General features: G+C 43.9%; 1 protein-coding gene across 6 annotated transcripts in view; it reads right to left on the bottom strand.

Annotated features, from left to right (window-relative positions):
- Positions 1 to 20,770, bottom strand: part of rbl1 (retinoblastoma-like 1 (p107)) — a 133,928-nt gene that overhangs the window by 85,084 nt on the left and 28,074 nt on the right. For all 6 annotated transcript variants that reach the window (XM_072515382.1, XM_072515380.1, XM_072515381.1 and 3 more), the window contains 7 exons: positions 19,036 to 19,100; positions 17,011 to 17,139; positions 12,087 to 12,247; positions 10,709 to 10,773; positions 9,625 to 9,811; positions 4,715 to 4,881; positions 1,415 to 1,527 (listed from right to left, as the gene is read on the bottom strand). In XM_072515382.1, the coding sequence (XP_072371483.1) occupies positions 1,415 to 1,527; positions 4,715 to 4,881; positions 9,625 to 9,811; positions 10,709 to 10,773; positions 12,087 to 12,247; positions 17,011 to 17,139; positions 19,036 to 19,100 (887 nt within the window). The remainder of the gene's footprint in view (positions 1 to 1,414; positions 1,528 to 4,714; positions 4,882 to 9,624; positions 9,812 to 10,708; positions 10,774 to 12,086; positions 12,248 to 17,010; positions 17,140 to 19,035; positions 19,101 to 20,770) is intronic.

The following is a 20,770-nucleotide window of genomic DNA, read 5'->3' as shown; positions in this document are numbered from 1 at the left end:
GCCAGGAGTATTTCAGGTCAAACGGATGAGTTAAGGGTGAGGATTGACACGTGGAATTGTCATATAGTAGCCATCACAGACACGTGGATGAGGGTGGGGCAAGATCGGTAGCTCAATTTCTGGGATATAGGGCGCGATTTAACGGAAACATTTCTAAGTGTCATTTTGGGTGTGATTGGCAGGGTGTTTCCTGACGGTTGCATTTGCATGATCGCGGCACATATAAACTTCACTTTAGTACTGGAAATGGGCCCCTACGAGCTTCTCGCCATTACTGGTTATCTAACCGTCTGATTTGCTGGACTCACGCTTCATTGCTAACAAAGGAGGAGCACTCAATTCATCTATATATACAATCACAAAGCTAAAAGGTACAACAGCATTGATGCAGGTGCTGAACATTGCTACCACTTTACTGAAATTTGCCATTGTGGACAACTTTAACTGAATATCGGAAATATTGTTACAGCCCTAGTGTCTGTTCAAGATTATTTCCAGACCACGCTTCTCCTCCTGATGTACAAAGGTCAAAGTCAAAGCTCCCTCATGTGGTGATATGCCCATGGGCAATATGATAGACGGATGGTGTGCGACCTCCAATCAGCAGGTGGCAGTGCGGACACACCATGCGGTATCAAGACCATGGTCAGGTGACCAGCTACTTCCATATAAGCAGACACACATCCGGCCATCATCAGATGGTTGCAGATGGTAGTAAGACATACACGTGAATGGTCAGTGCTAGGTGTAGTTCCAGAGGAGTAATAAGGAGACTCCATGAGAACGTGCTCTGTGACAGATTGCTATCTTACCACACGGGGCTCAATAAAGATCCTGGTTTGGGCAGCACGGTAGCACAAGTGGATAGCACTGTGGCTTCACAGCGCCAGGGTCCCAGGTTCGATTCCCTGCTGGGTCACTGTCTGTGCGGAGTCTGCACGTTCTCCCCGTGTAAGCGTGGGTTTCCTCCGGGTGCTCCGGTTTCCTCCCACAGTCCAAAGATGCGCAGGTTAGGTGGATTGGCCATGATAAATTGCCCTTAGTGACCAAAAAAGGTTAGGAGGGGTTATTGGGTTACGGGGATAGGGTGGAAGTGAGGGCTTAAGTGGGTCGGTGCAGTCTCGATGGGCCGAATGGCCTCCTTCTGCACCGTATGTTCTGTACAAGTCAAGGTGGCTTGGTAGATTCCATTGCAAGGTACAGAAGATCCATAGCAGAAGATAAACATTTAAGGGATAGTGACTGTATGGAACCTTCTAGTAGCTAGTTTCCAAGCAGCACTGACAGTAATTTTGAGGTTTACACACCATGCATGGTGTGTAGTACAATACTCAGTTGAGGTCAAGGGTGCAAATTTATTCTGCCTTCAATCAAAGAGGAATACAAATGTCATCGACACTGCTGAGCTTCTCACCCATGTGAGGACCGGCTTGGTTTCCCATCGGTTGGGTGTAGCACTGGCAGAAAGTCTCGCCCATCTCTTTCATCCGTGCTGTTATCGCTTCAATTGGGTTACGCGAACAGGAGCTGAAATCATTGAATAAACTTTATAATTGTAAACTAGAGAACTTGGGGAAAAAAAAGATTCTGCAATTAGGCTAAGAAATATTACATTATATCAAACTTATGTTTATAAAGTTGCTTTGTCGTACAGAACTTGAATACTGCTGAAAAGAGAAACGTACTCATACACATCAGAACAAAAGAATGCCAAATTTCAAATGATCGCAACAATTTATACTACAGTAGGAAAGGGTGTTGACTGATTGGCATTGCGACTCTGATGGCAATAGCTTAGCTGATGGGACTTGAAGCAGAGTTTTGAAAAACGTCAAGAATGTGGGAAACCAGCCAGGAGCGCATTGGAATAGTCGAGTCTAGAAATAACTACAGCAAGTATGAGGGTTTCAGTTGCAGATGAGTTGAGATGGGGCATATGAATATATGAATTGGGAGCAGGAGTAGATCATTTGACCCGCAAGCCAGCTCCACCATTCGCTAAGATCATGGCTGATCTGACTGTGGCGTCAACTTTACTTTCCTTCCTACCCCTTGACTGACTCCAGCGTCAATCAAGAATCTATCGAATTCAGTCTAAAAAATAGTCAATGATCACTGCCCTCTGGGGACGAGAATTCCAAGAGTCATGACCCTCAGAGAAATAATTTCTCCTCATCTCAGTTTAAAAATAAGGGGTCTTCCATTTAAGACAGTGTCCATTAGTTCTAGATCTTCCACAAGGGGAAACATTCTTTCAGCATCAACCCTGTCAAGGCCCCTCAGGAGCTTATATGCTTCACTAAGTTCGTTTCTCATCCTTTTAAATACCAATGGATACAAACCCAACCTGTCCAACCTTTCCTCACAGGATAACCCCCTCATTCAGTTGAGTGAGCCTTCTCTGAACTGCTTCTAATATAATTATGTCCTTTCTTATACAAGGATACCAAAACTGTACACAGTCCCACAGTCAAAAGATGTTACTGAGGTGGAAAAAGGCAGTCTTAGAGATGGCACGAATAGAAGATTGTAAGCACATCTCAGGCTCAAACGTGACACGAAGGTTGCAATCAGACTGGCTTAATTGCAGACTGTTGTTGGGTGGCGGCGGTAATCGAGTTGGTAGCTAGTGAAGAGTTTGGAGTGGGGAACAAAAACAAGGGCTCAGTCTTCCCAGTATTTAATTGGAAGACATTTCTGTTCATCTAGTACTAGGTGTTGGATCACCAGTATAATTTAGCAACAGTGCAATAATTGTGGGTGATGTTGGGGAGATGGAGTCAACAACATCCATATTAAAACTAAAGCTGTGCCTTCAAATTAACGTCGCAAAGGGGCACCATGTAGAAGAATAGGAGCGGTCATCCTGTGAGGACACCAGAAGTAGCAGTGTAGGAGCAGAAACCATTGCAAGTGAGTTTCTGGCTACAATTAGATGGATAAGACTGGAACCAGGTGAGAGCAGTCCCACCCAGCTGGATGACAGTGGAGAGTAGTTGTAGGAGGATGGTCAACTGTGTCAAAGGCCGCAGACAGGTCGAGAATGATGAAGCTGGATAGTTGACCTTTGTCAGTGACTAGGATCTCACTTGTAGCTTTTTTGGTACAATGGCAGGGCGGAAACCTGATTGGAGGAATTCAAACCTGGATCTTCAGGATAGATGGAAATGGATTTGGAAGGTGACAATGCGTTCAAGGACTTGAGAGGAAAGGGAAGGTGGAAATGGGGCAGTAGGTTGCAAGGATAAAGTGAGTGGTCAAAGATTTTTTTTGGGGGGGGGGGGGGGGGGGGGGGGGGGGCAATACCCAGAGAGACAATACCTGCAGAGTGTGTACTGTTTACAGTATCAGCTAACATGGGGGCCAGAAGATGAAATTGGCTAATTTGCAGTTTAATGGGAATGAAATCAAAGGAACAAGATGAGCTCAGAGAGGGCATTAGGGGAGAAAGGAAAGAGACTACAGAAAGGTGGGAGTTCGCCGCCAGGGCAAGGAGGAGCATTAAAGGAAATTTGGCCTGGCAGGCGAGTAAGGGAGGGAGGTGGCACAGGCAGCTGATAGGATTGTCTCAATTTTAGTGACAAAGAATTCCATGAACTCCTTGCACTTGTCATTCGAGGAGAGGGTGGAGGGAACAGTCTGCAGTTGAGAAAAGCTGGCTGTTAAATTTGCATTTCAGGATGATACTGGAATAATGAACAGTTTTAGCCGAAAAGAGTAGGGCCCAGTAATGTTTTAAATGGTCCAGATAGGTCTGGTGATGGACCAGGGGGAATTACCAAAGGCTACAGAGTTGGCATTTGAAAATGCAGTTGTAAGTGAATTTGGGGATATCTTTTTCAGGGATGGATACAGAAGAGATATGTGTGGGGCATGAAGTGGAATGTGAGTGGTGAGCATACAAGGAATTGATCAGAGACCGCCTTATCTGTGATTGCTTCCCCCAAATTCAGTTTCAACGTGAGCTGGCAAGGTCAAGAGGATGGCCGTGAATACGAGTCGGAGGTTTTTACGGAGGGAGAGATTTTGGGGGTATAGGACAGTGAACTCAAGATAAGAAAGGGCATGTGAGGTCAGATGGAATTTGAAATCACCGAGGATGGAAAGTGCAGAGGCAGAGAGGAAAGCAATGCAGAAATCTTGGTGTGGAAATATCAGACCTGGGAAGGCATACAAAATGGGCATTTTGAAAGAGAAGTGAGGCGGTGAAGTAAGAGGAGATGCTCAAAGGAGAAGAAACTGTGATAAGGTGTGATCTGGAGATAACAGCTGCACTGCCACCCCGGCGGTCTTGATGGGCGAGAGGTGGAAGATGCAGCCAGGTTCGCCTCCAGTGGGTACAATTGGCAGGAAAGTCAACAAGGAATTGGGATGGAGCAATTAGGGTTGCTACTTGATAATGAGCCAGCACCACCGAATGCCTCGATGAGGCCATTGAAAGATGCCAGGAAAGGCAGAGAAGCTGTTGGCTTATCAAACAGGGAGTCAAGCTTGGAATACGGTTTGGAAACTGACTTTTTACAGCAGCTTGATGTTGACTTTCCTCAGGATTCATTCTTCTTTACCTCTGGGAAAGTACTGGAGCCTATATGGCAACTTCCAATAGCTGAGATCATAAAATCAAGAATGGAGGAAAACAGAATGCACCTTGTCTGCATGTAGTTTGGTGACAAATTCACAAAGTCACTAATATAGTGAAAGTTGCTTTGCTCACTTGAAAATCTGCAACAGGTTCTCGCTGGGTATGCTCTTCAGTCCCATTACCATGGATTGTAAACGGCTCACGCTCTGGGTGGCTGAGGATACCGGTGTTACAACAGATTCCTTCTCTTTCAGATACCGTCTTCCTGTCAATGGTGTTGAAGGTGCTAAAGACTTGGTCTGAAAATATCACAAGGAGAGTTTAATATTTAATCTCCCTCACCTAACATACTAGGATATACGCCAATCATGTACGGAAAACAATATCTCAAAACATCAGTCTAAAGATTTTAAAAGATCGCGGCCTAGTTTCGGGAGCCGTTCGGAGGAGGAGGAGCAGTCTCTGTCAGGGAGAGAACCTGAGAACATCTAAGATACTCAGAAGGTAAGTAAGTGATTTTTACTTTTATACCTTTTTCAAATTGTGTGTGTCGGGGGGAAACTGAAGTGACATCACAGAAAAGCTGTGACCTGAGTGACTGGTTGGGAATCTACACTAAATTAAAAAAATTAAGCATTGGTAACTAATTAAACATAATTACTTACTTATAATTTAGAGGGGTATCTAAGCCAGAGATCGGACAGTACTATATTTAGCTTTCGCATTTATATTAGAAATCTAGTGCTAGGAAACAGATAGTTAACAGTAACTTTGAAAAAAATATATATAATTTTTTTAAAAAACTTTTAATTTTAATTAATTGACGCAATGTCAGTTAGAGGGGTGCAGTGCTCTGACTGTGAGGTATGGCAGTTCCGGGAGGTTTCCAACGTTCCCGATGGCTTCATCTGCAGAAAATGCACCCAACTGGAGCTCCTCACAGACCGCATGGTTCGGTTGGAGCAGCAATTGGATGCACTTAGGAGCATGCAGGTGGCGGAAAGCGTCACAGATTGCAGTTATATAAATGTGGTCACACCCAAGGTGCAGGCAGAGAAATGGGTGACCACCAGAAAGGGCAGGCAGTCAGTGCAGGAATCCCCTGTGGTTGTCCCCCTCTCGAACAGGTATACCCCTTTGGATACTGTCGGGGGGGATAGCCTATCAGGGGAAAACAGCAGCAGCCAGAGCAGTGGCACCACGGCTGGCTCTGATGTTCAGAAGGGAGGGTCAAAGCGCAGAAGAGCAATAGTAATAGGGGACTCTATAGTCAGGGGCACAGATAGGCGCTTCTGTGGACGTGAAAGAGACTCCAGGATGGTATGTTGCCTCCCTGGTGCCAGGGTCCAGGATGTCTCCGAACGGGTAGAGGGCATCCTGAAGGGGGAGGGCAAACAGGCAGAGGTCATTGTACATATTGGTACTAACGACATAGGCAGGAAGGGGCATGAGGTCCTGCAGCAGGAGTTCAGGGAGCTAGGCAGAAAGTTAAAAGACAGGACCTCGAGGGTTGTAATCTCGGGATTACTCCCTGTGCCAGTGAGGCTAGAAATAGGAAGATAGAGCAGCTAAACACGTGGCTAAACAGCTGGTGTAGGAGGGAGGGTTTCCGTTATCTGGACCACTGGGAGCTCTTCCGGGGCAGGTGTGACCTATATAAGGACGGGTTGCATCTAAACTGGAGAGGCATAAATATCCTGGCCGCGAGGTTTGCTAGTGTCACACGGGAGGGTTTAAATTAGTATGGCAGGGGGATGGGCACGGGAGCAATAGGTCAGAAGGTGAGAGCATTGAGGGAGAACTAGGGAATAGGGACAGTGGGGCTCTGAGGCAGAGCAGACAGGGAGAAGTTGCTGAACACAGTGGGTCTGGTGGGTTGAAGTGCATGTTTTAATGCAAGACGTATTACGGGTAGGGCAGATGAACTTAGAGCTTGGATTAGTACTTGGAACTATGATGTTGTTGCCATTACAGAGACCTGGTTGAGGGAAGGGCAGGACTGGCAGCTAAACGTTCCAGGATTTAGATGTTTCAGGCGGGATAGAGGGGGATGTAAAAGGGGAGGCGGAGTTGCACTACTGGTTAGGGAGATTATCACAGCTGTACTGCGGAAGGACACCTGAGAGGACAGTGAGGCTATATGGGTAGAGATCAGGAATAAGAAGGGTGCAGTCACAATGTTGGGGGTTTACTACAGGCCTCCCAACAGCCAGCGGGAGATAGAGGAGCAGATAGGTAGACAGATTTTGGAAAAGAGTAAAAACAACAGGGTTGTGGTGATGGGAGACTTCAACTTCCCCAATATTGACTGGGACTCACTTAGTGCCAGGGGCTTAGACGGGGCGGAGTTTGTAAGAAGCATCCAGGAGGGCTTCTTAAAACAATATGTGGACAGTCCAACTAGGGAAGGGGCGGTACTGGACCTGGTATTGGGGAATGAGCCTGGCCAGGTGGTAGATGTTTCAGTAGGGGAGCATTTCGGGAACAGTGACCACAATTCAATAAGTTTTAAAGTGCTGGTGGACAAGGATAAGAGTGGTCCTAGGATGAATGTGCTAAATTGGGGGAAGGATAATTATAACAATATTAGGCGGGAACTGAAGAACATAGATTGGGGGCGGATGTTTGAGGGCAAATCAACATCTGACATGTGGGAGGCTTTCAAGTGTCAGTTGAAAGGAATTCAGGACCGGCATGTTCCTGTCAGGAAGAAGGATAAATACGGCAATTTTCGGGAACCTTGGATAACGAGAGATATTGTAGGCCTCGTCAAAAAGAAGAAGGAGGCATTTGTCAGGGCTAAAAGGCTGGGAACAGACGAAGCCTGTGTGGAATATAAGGAAAGTAGGAAGGAACTTAAGCAAGGAGTCAGGAGGGCTAGAAGGGGTCACGAAAAGTCATTGGCAAATAGGGTTAAGGAAAATCCCAAGGCTTTTTACACGTACATAAAAAGCAAGAGGGTAGCCAGGGAAAGGGTTGGCCCACTGAAGGATAGGCAAGGGGAATCTATGTGTGGAGCCAGAGGTACTAAATGAATACTTTGCATCAGTATTCACCAAAGAGAAGAAATTGGTAGATGTTGAGTCTGGAGAAGGGTGTATAGATAGCCTGGGTCACATTGAGATCCAAAAAGACGAGGTGTTGGGTGTCTTAAAAAATATTAAGGTAGATAAGTCCCCAGGGCCTGATGGGATCTACCCCAAAATACTGAAGGAGGCTGGAGAGGAAATTGCTGAGGCCTTGACAGAAATCTTTGGATCCTCACTGTCTTCAGGTGATGTCCCGGAGGACTGGAGAATAGCCAATGTTGTTCCTCTGTTTAAGAAGGGTAGCAAGGATAATCCAGGGAACTACAGGCCGGTGAGCCTTACTTCAGTGGTAGGGAAATTACTGGAGAGAATTCTTCGAGACAGGATCTACTCCCATTTGGAAGCAAATGGACGTATTAGTGAGAGGCAGCATGGTTTTGTGAAGGGGAGGTCGTGTCTCACTAACTTGATGAGTTTTTCGAGGAGGTCACTAAGATGATTGATGCAGGTAGGGCAGTGGATGTTGTCTATATGGACTTCAGTAAGGCCTTTGACAAGGTCCCTCATGGTAGACTAGTACAAAAGGTGAAGTCACACGGGATCAGGGGTGAGCTGGCAAGGTGGATACAGAACTGGCTAGGTCATAGAAGGCAGAGAGTAGCAATGGAAGGATGCTTTTCTAATTGGAGGGCTGTGACCAGTGGTGTTCCACAGGGATCAGTGCTGGGACCTTTGCTGTTTGTAATATATATATATATATAAATGATTTGGAGGAAAATGTAACTGGTCTGATTCGTAAGTTTGCAGACGACACAAAGGTTGGTGGAATTGCGGATAGCGATCAGGACTGTCAGAGGATACAGCAGGATTTAGATTGTTTGGAGACTTGGGCGGAGAGATGGCAGATGGAGTTTAATCCGGACAAATGTGAGGTAATGCATTTTGGAAGGTCTAATGCAGGTAGGGAATATACAGTGAATGGTAGAACCCTCAAGAGTATTGAAAGTCAAAGAGATCCAGGAGTACAGGTCCACAGGTCCCTGAAAGGGGCAACACAGGTGGAGAAGGTAGTCAAGAAGGCATACGGCATGCTTGCCTTCAATGGCCGGGGCATTGAGTATAAGAATTGGCAAGTCATGTTGCAGCTGTATAGAACCTTAGTTAAGCCACACTTGGAGTATAGTGTTCAATTCTGGTCGCCACACTACCAGAAGGATGTGGAGGCTTTAGAGAGGGTGCAGAAGAGATTTACCAAAATGTTGCCTGGTATGGAGGGCATTAGCTATGAGGAGCGGTTGAATAAACTCGGTTTGTTCTCACTGGAACGAAGGAGGTTGAGGGGCGACCTGATAGAGGTCTACAAAATTATGAGGGGCATAGACAGAGTGGATAGTCAGAGGCTTTTCCCCGGGGTAGAGGGGTCAATTACTAGGGGGCATAGGTTTAAGGTGAGAGTGGCAAGGTTTAGAGTAGATGTACGAGGCAAGTTTTTTACGTAGACGGTAGTGGGTGCCTGGAACTCGCTACCGGAGGTGGTGGAAGCAGGGACGATAGTGACATTTAAGGGGCATCTTGACAAATACATGAAGAGGATGGGAATAGAGGGATACAGACCCAGGAAGTATAGAAGATTGTAGTTTAGTCGGGCAGCATGGTCGGCACGGGCTTGGAGGGCCGAAGGGCCTGTTCCTGTGCTGTACATTTCTTTGTTCTTTGTTAAGCCAGAATTGAGGTTTTGGGACTGGAACCTGATGGTCTCAAGCAGACAGGGCCTCAGTTTAACATCGTATTCATCTCATTCACCAATGCTGCATTACTTTGGTCAGGCACTGAAATGTCTGCCTAGATTATTAGATCGCGTCTTTGGAGTGGGACACGAGGTTCCAACTCAGAGCACTATCAGAAAGTCACGGTCAAGAGGAGAAAGAACGACTGGCTAGGAACAGAGGGGGGCAACCAATAGATATCAGCACCAGAGTGGTGCAAACTGAGCAGTAAAACAGGCCTAATTACATTTTCAAAGTGCTGTTGCAGGTTGCACTCTACTTGCATTCTTGCTGATAGTTTGCCAACTGGAACGCCTGTTGTAGATTTTCGAGGTGTCCCTATTTCCTCGTCGGCATCTTCTCCCAGAAATATCCGCTCGTCAAAATCCCCCACTGTCAGAACATACTCTTCATATTCCTTGTTTATTGCTTTGCTGCTCCAAATAAGCATAATGTTAAAAACAGTCAGCACATAAACAGATAGACTAGGTTCATTTCTAACCTACACTTCATCGAGAATAGAGAGGTATAAAATGGGGAGAAGAATGGGCATTCCTCGCCTTGATTTTGAATTATAGCTCAGACAAATGGAATACAAATCTCTCTTTGCTCTCTCTGGGCCAAATGTGATAGGAGAGGAACTGCAACACTGTGCAGATTATGAAACCACTTACTGTTACCAAGATTTATAGCTGTCTTGGTGAGGCATTTAATAATATTCTTTACTAGTGTTACAAGTAGGCTTACATCAACACTGCAATGAAGTTACTGTGAAAATCCCCTAGTCGCCACATTCCGGCGCCTGTTCGGGTGACAGAGGGAGAATTCAGAATGTCCATGTCACCTAACAGCACGTCTTTCGGGACTCGTGGGAGGAAACCGGAGCACCTGGAGGAAACCCACGCAGACACGGGTAGAACGTGCAGATTCCGCACAGACAGTGACTCAAGCCGGGAATTGAACCTGGGACCCTGGCGCTGTGAAGCAACAGTGGTATCCTGCCGCCCAAGAACAGTGCAATACAACAATCTAAAGTTAGGTGAGTCAGTAAAATAGACAAACCAGTCAGATGAAATCGTTGGCATTAAATTACCGTATTTGCGAGATAAATACAAACTAACTTTGCCACAGAAAGCCAAGTCTTGCCCATTTTAGTCAAAGCTCCTCTTTAGTTAATATTGCTCCTCATTCTGTCAGCTGCAAACTGTGTCAACCATTCCCAAATTCAGAGCAACAGTTCTAACACTGACCACTGGGGTCACCACTCTTGACATCTGTTTTCAGTCTGCTACCATGGATATATATTTATAATCAACAAACGTTAAACTCACTTGTTGTCTGTAAAGTTGTTGACATCCAGAAGTCCTATGAAGAGCTCACTGTTTCCTTTCAGAATCTAAAATCAAAATCTCAATGTCAGCGAGGTTATAATGTCTGCTATATATTTTTTTCTACTGTGAGGACTTAACTCCTGTGCTACTGAAACAGGATTCACTCCCAGTTCAGTACTTAGTTAGCTGATTTCAACCAGTAGGCACAAAGTGTGAAAATGGCCCCAGCATCCCAGATTAAATAGGGAAGTGGGGAGGGGCTGAATAAATAGGAAACAGATGAAAACAAAGAGAGGCGAATTGTTATCCAAAATGCCACAGCCATGGTGTCACATGCACCAAGATTGACATGCCAGTAAATGGCTTCCCATATCCAAATAAAATGCTAACAATGTTATACTTGGCATTTTGGAAATGATACAGAGGGGATAGAAGGGGAGGCAGCTAAACACACTGGGGACAGAAGCCTGAACTACAAGCAGTGAAAGGGAATATCTAAAATGGAGAAAAGAAATAGCACAGGAGCCCTTTTTAAGTATTGATGGGGTACAGCTAAAATAATTCATTGTAAATTATTTGACAAAACCACACATTTTACATGGGTGAGTTGGTGACATTGTGGTAATGTCACTGAAATGGAAAGAAAATGAAAACCGCTTGTCACAAGCAGGCTTCAAATGAAGTTACTGTGAAAAGCCCCTAGTCGCCACAATCCAGCGCCTGTTCGGGGAGGCTGGTACGGGAATTGAACCGTGCTGCTGGCCTGCCTTGGTCTGCTTTCAAAGCTAGCGATTTAGCCCTGTGCTAAACCAGCCCCACTCTACTAGTAATCCAGAGGCCCAGGCTAATGGTTTCAAATCCCACCATGGCAGCTGGTGGCATTTAAATTAATAACAAAATCTGGAATTGAAGCTAGTCTCAGTATTGAGTGGTTCACCTTTTAGGGCAAGAAATCTGCTGTCCTTATCTGGTCTGGCCTACACGCCAGATCCACAGTAATGTTGCTGGCTCTTAATCACTCTGAAATGGCCATTGAATTCAAGGTCAATTAGGGATGATGCACCCACAATCCATGAAAGAATAAATTTAAAAAAAAATAAGACTCAGAACATTGAATAAATAGTTTACTTAATTACATGTAGCGAACATCTGAAGGCTATAAAGGTCAATAGTATCAGAAAATTCAAGATGGAGCACTCAGCTTTCTTTTGGGGCAAGAGAAGCAGTTAAGATTCTAAGTACAGTACAGTATGTTTCAAATGATCAGACAAGGTTTTTGTTTCTGGTTTGCATGCACTGAAACACTCCCGAATTTAAAGGATAGTAGATAAAGTGAATGTGCATCACAAGTACTTGCTTCGCTACTACCCTGGCGTACCTTTTTCTCAAACAGTCTCTTAATGTAAGGTTTCCAGTAGTGCTCTTTGATGCCTTTTGCTTCAACTGTGAGTCCATCATGCAAGTCACACAGTTTGTCAATGATACATGGAGGTTGCATTGGGGGCTTGTAGTCCTGACTGCTAAACTCTGGTGGCAAACCTGCAACAGCACAAATATAACACACATTTTAGAAAAAGTAGTTCACCCAGAAAGTCAGTCTGTTACAAAATTAAATCTACTTCAAAATTAAACATCAAAACAAAAAAAGTAATCAGATAACAAATAGAATTGATGAGGACTGGAATATAGGAACTGTTGTAGGCCATTTAGATCCGCAAATATATTCCACCATTCTATTAGTTTGTGGTGGATCTGTATCACAATTCCATCTATCCATCATTTCCCCATATTCTGCAATGCCTTTACAGGAGCGCACTAGTTTTCAGAAACTTGTGTCTTTCTTTGACGGGATGTGAGTATCGCTGGCAAGGTTAGCATTTATTGCCCAACCTTATCTGCCCTTGAAAAGGTGGCGTGAAACAATGCTTCCAATTTTGCTCCCAAAACAATTGTTCTCTACAGCTATCCTATTGAATCCTTTATCATTTTATACACCTCAATTAGATCACGCCTCAAACAAGAGAATTCAAACAAGGTTTACACAACCAGTTTTCGTAATTTAACTCTTAAGTCATTGCATCATTCTGACAAAGCTCTATTGTAACCCTTATAAAGTAAGTGTATCTATCTCTTAACTGTGGCCGCAGCAATGGACTATTGCCCGAGCCACATGCGAACTGGCACAGAAGTAGATGGATCAGGAGAGTTAAGCTGCAGCTAAAGAGCTGACATAGGAAAGAGTGGTGCCTTTTCACGGTACGTTGGCATCAGCTCTGGGACAGGAAGGAGCTGTACCAATGGGATGGGCACCACTTGAACTGGGATGGGACCCATGTCCTAGCAGAAAGGGTATATAGGGAGGTAGAAATGATTGAGGGGGGGGGGGGGGGGGAGAAAGCTTATTAAAAATTAGTTTAAATATATTGTACATCAATGCACATAGAGCCTGTGATAAACGGGGGGAGCTGGAGGCAATCATGTGGTGGGAGGAACCAGACATGGAAAGAATTTCCGACGTATGGCTACAGAAAAATCAGGACTGGGAATTAAACATTGCAGGGTATACTATATTAGAAAAGGTGGAGGGGAAAAGGGCGGGGAAGTAGCTGTACTTATTCAGGATAACATAATGGCAGTAGAAAAATGGTTAGCACTGTTGCTTCAGTGGCAGGGTCCCTGGTTCAATTCCCGATTTGGGTCACTGCCTGTGCGGAGTCTGCACGTTCTCCCCGTTGTGATTGATAATATGGAAAGATGAGTCATTTGAAACATGGAAGTCTGGCAATATCTAGTCTGAGAGAAACACGAGAGAAAATGTAGGGAAAAATCCCACGAAGGGTTAACAGCAGCTGCCAGGAGAGGATTGTAAAATGCAGATAGCCTTGGTCAAACAGGCTTAGCAAACAAACAGGATTTTTGTATGAAGCTAAAAACAATGGCTCACACCTTCATCGAAATTAACCATCTTAGTAAGCATCTAACAAAGCATGGATGAGGGTTTCAGTTGAGTTAAGTGATAAATGTAAACCTTTCAAGTTATAACCAAGTGGATTTTTAACATTACGCTAAAAGCAATGATTCACACCTTCATTGAAGTAAAATCAGCAGACAGAAAAGAATGACTAAGTAGACAAAAATATAGATGTGAAACTCTGTTGAAATCAGGTAAATTAAAGAAAACTGGAGACAACCTGTCTACAAGAACACAAATTAGACCCAAATCAAAGTCAAAATTATGAGCTGGGGACACAATTCAACAATAAAACTATAGAAATGACAGGAATCAAAATTCACACCCCTCTTGAAATCAAAGCATTTTGAACATCACAAAGGACACAATGTAATCAGATCTATGGGCTGAGGCCATGCCCAAAATGAATACTTAGTCGTGTTAGAAAAATTCAGATTAAAGGTACCTTTTACAATCCAAGTGAAATAAAAGTTTCTTTACAATAAAGTCATAAAAACCTAATAACTGTTCGAAAAATATATAAACCCGGAGAAAGCGGCAGAGAAGCAAAGAGGCAGAGAAGGGACAAGAGAAGCAAGCAGAGTCAGCTCAGTCATGGGACAGAGCAAAGCAGCCGAGCTAAAACAGCTAATACATCTAAGGAAGACCAGAATTTAAAGAGGAGGCAGTCAGCTCAGAGACAGCCAGCAGAGCCAGCTCTCACAGCTCGGTATATGGGAAAGATAGGACATAGCAACCGAGCTAACCAGCGAATACATCTAAAGAAGACCAGACTTTAAAGATTGATTGTCACGGTGGGCCTGAAGGTCCCTTCAACCAACCAGGAGGGTCCAGAAGCAAGATCTTTTCATCTTTTTACCTTTCTGCAAAGACAGTGATTGCATCTTTTAAAAGAAAAAAATATATAATAAAATAACGTAAAAGCTTAACCTGAAACAGTGGTTATTACAAAAGTCTACTTTACTTACTTAGCAACGCAGGACCCAGGATATCAATGCTACTAAGTGGTAAGTAGATGAAATCTTCTGTGAAGTTATGGGTTATACCGGGGGATAACTTGAAAACATAGTTTGACCTGAATAGCACCCACCGAAGCCTGCATAGGAGTCAGGGAGTAAGAATCCCTGTTCACCATTTAGAATGTCGGCCCTTTTTGGTATAGGGGGACTTCTAATAGTGGTGAGTTTTCAACAACAGTGTGTCTGCGTGGGTTTCCTCCGGGTGCTCCGGTTTCCTCCCACAAGTCCCGAAAGACGTGCTGTTAGGTGAATTGGACATTCTGAATTCTCCCTCTGTGTACCCGAACAGGCGCCGGAATGTGGCGAGTAGCGGCTTTTCACAGCAAATTCATTGCAGTGTCAATGTAAGCCTACTTGGGACAACAATAAAGATTATTATACTGTCATGGACTGATGCATCCGTAAAAGGCAGGATGAGTTCAAGTTCGTTTTTGCCAGGTGTTGGTTCCCTCACCATCTGCTGTAGACCGAGTCTAGCAGCTATGTCCTTTAGGACTCCGCCAACTCTGCTAGTGGTGGTGCTACTGGGCCAGTCTTGGTGATTAACATTGAGGTCCCCCACCCAGAGTGCCCTTTGTGCCCTACCAAACCTCACTGTTTCCTCCAAGTGGTGTTCAAAATGACGGAGTATTGACTCATCAGCTGAGCAGATAGGCTGGGGCAGTGGGTGGTAATCAGCAAAAGTTGATGTTGAGAACTTCCAGGACAATCTCCACCTCCCAACTGCATATCACTGTGTCGCCACCTCTGTTGAGTCTGTCTTGACGGTGGGACAGGACATAACCAGAGATAGTGGGAGATGGTGGCGTAGTGGTATTGTCATTGGACTAATAATCCAGACACCCAGAGTACTCCGGGGTCCCAGGTTCAAATCCCGTCACTACAAATGGTAAAATTTGAATTCAATAAAAATCTGGAATTAAAAGTCTAATGATGACTCAATTGTCGTAAAAAACCATCTGGTTCACTAATGTCCTTTCGGGAAGGAAATCTGCCATCCTTACCTGGTCTGGCCTACATGTGACTCTTAACTGTGCCCCCCTCAAGGGCAATTAGGAATGGGCAATAAATGCTGACAAAGCCTGTGATGCCCACGTCCCATGAACAAATAAAAAAAGTGATGTTGGGACATTGTCTGTAAGATATTCTGTAGCCATCCATGCAGGAGACATGACCTGCCCATTAAAGTAACATTTTTTGGAGTGTTGTCTCCATGTGGTTGAACCCAACATGATGAAGTGGTTTGTGATACGTCCTGCCATCGAATTCTCATAATGGATTCCAGGCGTCTTCAGTGGGAGTGTTCTAAAACATTGATGTGGTGCCAATCATCGGTGCAGGAATGTGTGTCATACAGCACGGTGGAAAGGATAAAAGCCTGGCAGAGTTTGATATTAGTCTGCGGCTTTTAATGACAATGCTCCTACCAGACACGAGTCAACCATGAACAGAACTTGCTTTCTGAATGTGTGCACTGATATCTTCATCAATAGTGGCATTCCTGGAAAGCACACTACCAAGATGTGAGAATTTTTCTACAGCCTTAAGACTGGTACCATCAATGGCGTTCTATAGTGTTTGCCTAGGGTGGACTGAAACATCAAATCAGAGTCTCCAAGACAGGTTAAAACCAAAGCTTTTGACAGTACTTGAGAATTTGTTCATCTTCCTTGTGGCAGCTTGGGCACACACAGTCATCTGCATACAAAAGCTCTCAGTTTACTGCCTCTTCGACTTTGATGGAGGCATGCAATCTGGAGAGAATAAAAAGCTTCCCTGAATGGAATGGAGTATAATGTTGATACATTATATGATATATGCTGGTCACCGAAACTTTACTCCTTCTATTGCAAGTTATGACACAGATGCCAACACCAGTAACTTGGATGAAGATTTTTCTTATTTTTTTAGAATGCTCGGATTCAAATGGGAACTGTACAAAGTCCCAAAGAACATTACAACACAGGAACAGGCCCTTCAGCCCCCAAGCCTATGCCGATCCAGATTCCTTATTTATACCCACTAGTTATTGCCCAAACGAACTGTATCCCTCCATTCCCCGCCCGTTCATGTGTCTATCAAGATATATCTTAAACGTTGCTATCATGCCTGCCTCAACCACCTCTACTGGCATTTAAAAGACAATTTTTTGACATTTAATTAACAGTACAAATCCTTGCCCACAAGGAGTGCAATGGAAGCATTAAAAAGTTCCCAGAAGTCATTAGGCTTGTACAATAACTGCGTTGTTGCAGACTCAATTATATTTATTTCTCGAAGACAGTAATCTGGTCAAAAGTATCAGTTTTTACCTTCAAAACCTGGGTTAAGCAGGTCTTTTCTATTTGGACACAGTAAAGCATTTCCAAACATGAGGTCCAGGCAACAGAGCAAAAGGTGGTAAGAATTTACAAGGTCATCGCCAATCATACGGAAATTGCCTGCAAAAAACAAAAATTGTAAAAAAAATCAGCGACCTGAAATGAAAGCTTCATGTTTCTATCTCTGCAGATGCTGCCTGACTTATTGTATGTTTCCAGTTTTTTCTATTTTTATGAAGAATTAAAATATCTGAACTAATTCTTTCAGCTGAAAAACAGTTACAGAAGTAGTATTCCCTGCAACATGAAAACATTGTAATTTCTGTTTCTCTCTACATGTGTTGCCTAACCTGCTGAATGTTACCAGCTTGTCTGGTTTTATTTCAGATTGCCAGCATTAGCAATATTACAGAAGACTTGCGCTCCAGAACTAGCTGCAAACCTAGCCAAGCTGTTTCAGTGCAGCTACAACACTGGCATCTGCCTGGCAATGTGGAAAATTGTCCAGGCATTTCCTATCCACAACAAGTCAAACAAATCCAACCTGGCCAATTATAGCTCCAGTCTACTCTCAATGCCTGAATGTTTGTTTACTGCTGACGTGACACTTTTCACAGTTGCTACTGGTGCTGGGGTTTCTCGCTGGAGCAGTCACTTTGCAATCATGGCTGGTGGATTCGCTTTTCTATTGGAGACAGTGGTGTTGATATTGAATCTTTCCTTTAAGAACTCTTGGTTTGCAGCAATAAGATCTTCTGGTGGCTTTCAAATCACAAACAGCGTAGCTTTGATGAGAGTGGAGTCAGAAGAGAGATGGGGTAAGGTTCTTGCTCCTTCTATCTCTGTGGCAGACTATCTCTGACTGTTAGATCAAACCCAGTATATTTTACACTCAAGCTGGGTCACATGATCTCTCGCTGGTTTCAATCTGAGCTTGTTTTAGCCAATGTTGCGGAGAGATCAGTCGACTGTCTCCATAAAGTAGCTTGCGCCCTTTGCAAATACAATATAGAAGTTACTATATGTCAGTGTCCTTTGCATAGCGAAAGTATTATTTTCAAGAAGTTCAGCCGATGAGTTATAAATGAATATTCTATATAACACCTTTAAAAGTTTCCAATCATCTCCCGTGTAGATAATTTTGACTTGGCATACACAGAATGAAATGTGAGGATATAGTTGTGTGAATGGACAGAGATTTGGGTTAGATGCATAATTCTCAGAATATGCAAGTACAAGCAGATAAAGCCACAAAGGTTAAACAAATTCTGTGTTTTAGGAATGGGGCATGGAGTAGAGGAATAGAAGAATAAAGAAATAATGATGGATTTATAAAGAGCATTGGTCTGTGTACAGTCATTATAGAAAAAACACAGCTTCAACTGAATGATGCTTCAACTGAATGATGCCAGAATTGGGAGACTAGAGTTACGATGAGAGATTTGAGGTAGTGGGACTGTTTCCACTGAAAGAGTGATTCAACTTGAGAATTTTAAAAAAGTAATAAAGAACAACTATTTCCTGTTCAGTGATGGGCATACACTGAGAAAAAAATCTATATTCACGAATAGTTGAAACAGGGACTGAGTCCTAATATAAAATGGGATAAATATTTGAAATAGATGATACAGGGCTATGAGTAGAAACAAGAGGGTAGCGGGTGGGATCAGCATCTCATTGTTTTATTGAAGAGGCAGCAAAGACAAAATGGGCCAAATAGCCTCCGCCTGTGCTTTAAACTTGGCAGAGGGCCATGGTTTAATATCTCCCTGAATAGAAGGAACGTTTGACAATGCAATACTCTCCATGTACTCCAAGTCTTTGGAATGGGATTTAGTCCCACAACCGCCTGATATAAAAAGTATCACTGAGCCAAGACAAACATCTCAGAGTGAAATGAGATGAAGTGATAATATGAAGAAATGAGAGTCAGAAACGCAGATCTATATAGTATAAACTTGTATATTGCTAGCCACCATCACAACTTATAGAATACAGAAGAGCAATGTCTCTTACCTTTAGTATATACAAACAGGGTCCAGCAAAAACTAAAAGCATCAGTTGCACTGCATGGAAGGCGCCTGTAAGACAAGGAACAAATCTACATTGCAAACAGAATATCTTTTATTTATTTGAATTTTTCCTTAGCAATTTTTAGCAATTCTCCCCTGAAAGTGTTGATTTTTTGCTATGGTATGGTTTCACTGACACATTACAGACCTCAATATCGTACCCCTGCATTCTTTATTCATGTGTGAAACTTTAAAAAATTTATTTTTAAAATACCCAATTCATTTTTTCTAGTTAAGGGGCAATTTAGCGTGGCCAATCCACTTAGCCTGCACATCTTTTGGGTTGTGGGGGCGAAACCCACTCAAACACGGGGAGAATGTACAAACTCCACACGGACAGTGACCCAGGGCCGGGATCGAACCCGGGTCGTCAGCGCCAGAGGCAGCAATGCTAACCACTGTGCCACCGTGCTGCCTTATTCATGTGTGAAACTTGATAGTAACTACTAGTAGCCTGTTTAACCAGAGGGACATGATACACAAACCTGGTCCTGCTCTTCACCAACTTACACGTGCGCATGCAGGCCAAATATAGCACTATGCTCTTACATGACTCATAGAACATAGAACAATACAGCGCAGTACAGGCCCTTCGGCCCACGATGTTGCACCGAAACAAAAGCCATCTAACCTACACTATGCCATTATCATCCATATGTTTATCCAATAAACTTTTAAATGCCCTCAATGTTGGCGAGTTCACTACTGTAGCAGGTAGGGCATTCCACGGCCTCACTACTCTTTGCGTAAAGAACCTACCTCTGACCTCTGTCCTATATCTATTACCCCTCAGTTTAAAGTTATGTCCCCTCGTGCCAGCCATATCCATCCGCGGGAGAAGGCTCTCACTGTCCACCCTATCCAACCCCCTGATCATTTTGTATGCCTCTATTAAGTCTCCTCTTAACCTTCTTCTCTCCAACGAAAACAACCTCAAGTCCGTCAGCCTTTCCTCATAAGATTTTCCCTCCATACCAGGCAACATCCTGGTAAATCTCCTCTGCACCCGCTCCAAAGCCTCCACGTCCTTCCTATAATGCGGTGACCAGAACTGTACGCAATACTCCAAATGCGGCCGGACCAGAGTTCTGTACAGCTGCAACATGACCTCCCGACTCCGGAACTCAATCCCTCTACCAATAAAGGCCAACACTCCATAGGCCTTCTTCACAACCCTATCAACCTGGGTGGCAACTTTCAGGGATCTATGTACATGGACACCTAGATCCCTCTGCTCAGCCACACTTTCAAGAACTTTACCATTAGCCAAATATTCCACATTCCTGTTATTCCTTCCAAAGTGAATCACCTCACACTTCTCTACATTAAACTCCATTTGCCACCTCTCAGCCCAGCTCTGCAGCTTATCTATATCCCTCTGTAACCTGCTACATCCTTCCACACTATCGACAACACCACCGACTTTAGTATCATCTGCAAATTTACTCACCCACCCTTCTGTGCCTTCCTCTAGGTCATTGATAAAAATGACAAACAGCAACGGCCCCAGAACAGATCCTTGTGGTACTCCACTTGTGACTGTACTCCATTCTGAACATTTCCCATCAACCACCACCCTCTGTCTTCTTTCAGCTAGCCAATTTCTGATCCACATCTCTAAATCACCCTCAATCCCCAGCCTCCGTATTATTTGCAATAGCCTACCGTGGGGAACCTTA

This window comes from Scyliorhinus torazame, chromosome 8, assembly GCF_047496885.1.
Source record: "Scyliorhinus torazame isolate Kashiwa2021f chromosome 8, sScyTor2.1, whole genome shotgun sequence".
In the NCBI taxonomy this organism is placed as follows: domain Eukaryota; kingdom Metazoa; phylum Chordata; class Chondrichthyes; order Carcharhiniformes; family Scyliorhinidae; genus Scyliorhinus; species Scyliorhinus torazame.
The sequence above is the reverse complement of the archived record's forward strand: the minus strand, read 5'-3'. Positions and strand labels throughout refer to the sequence as shown.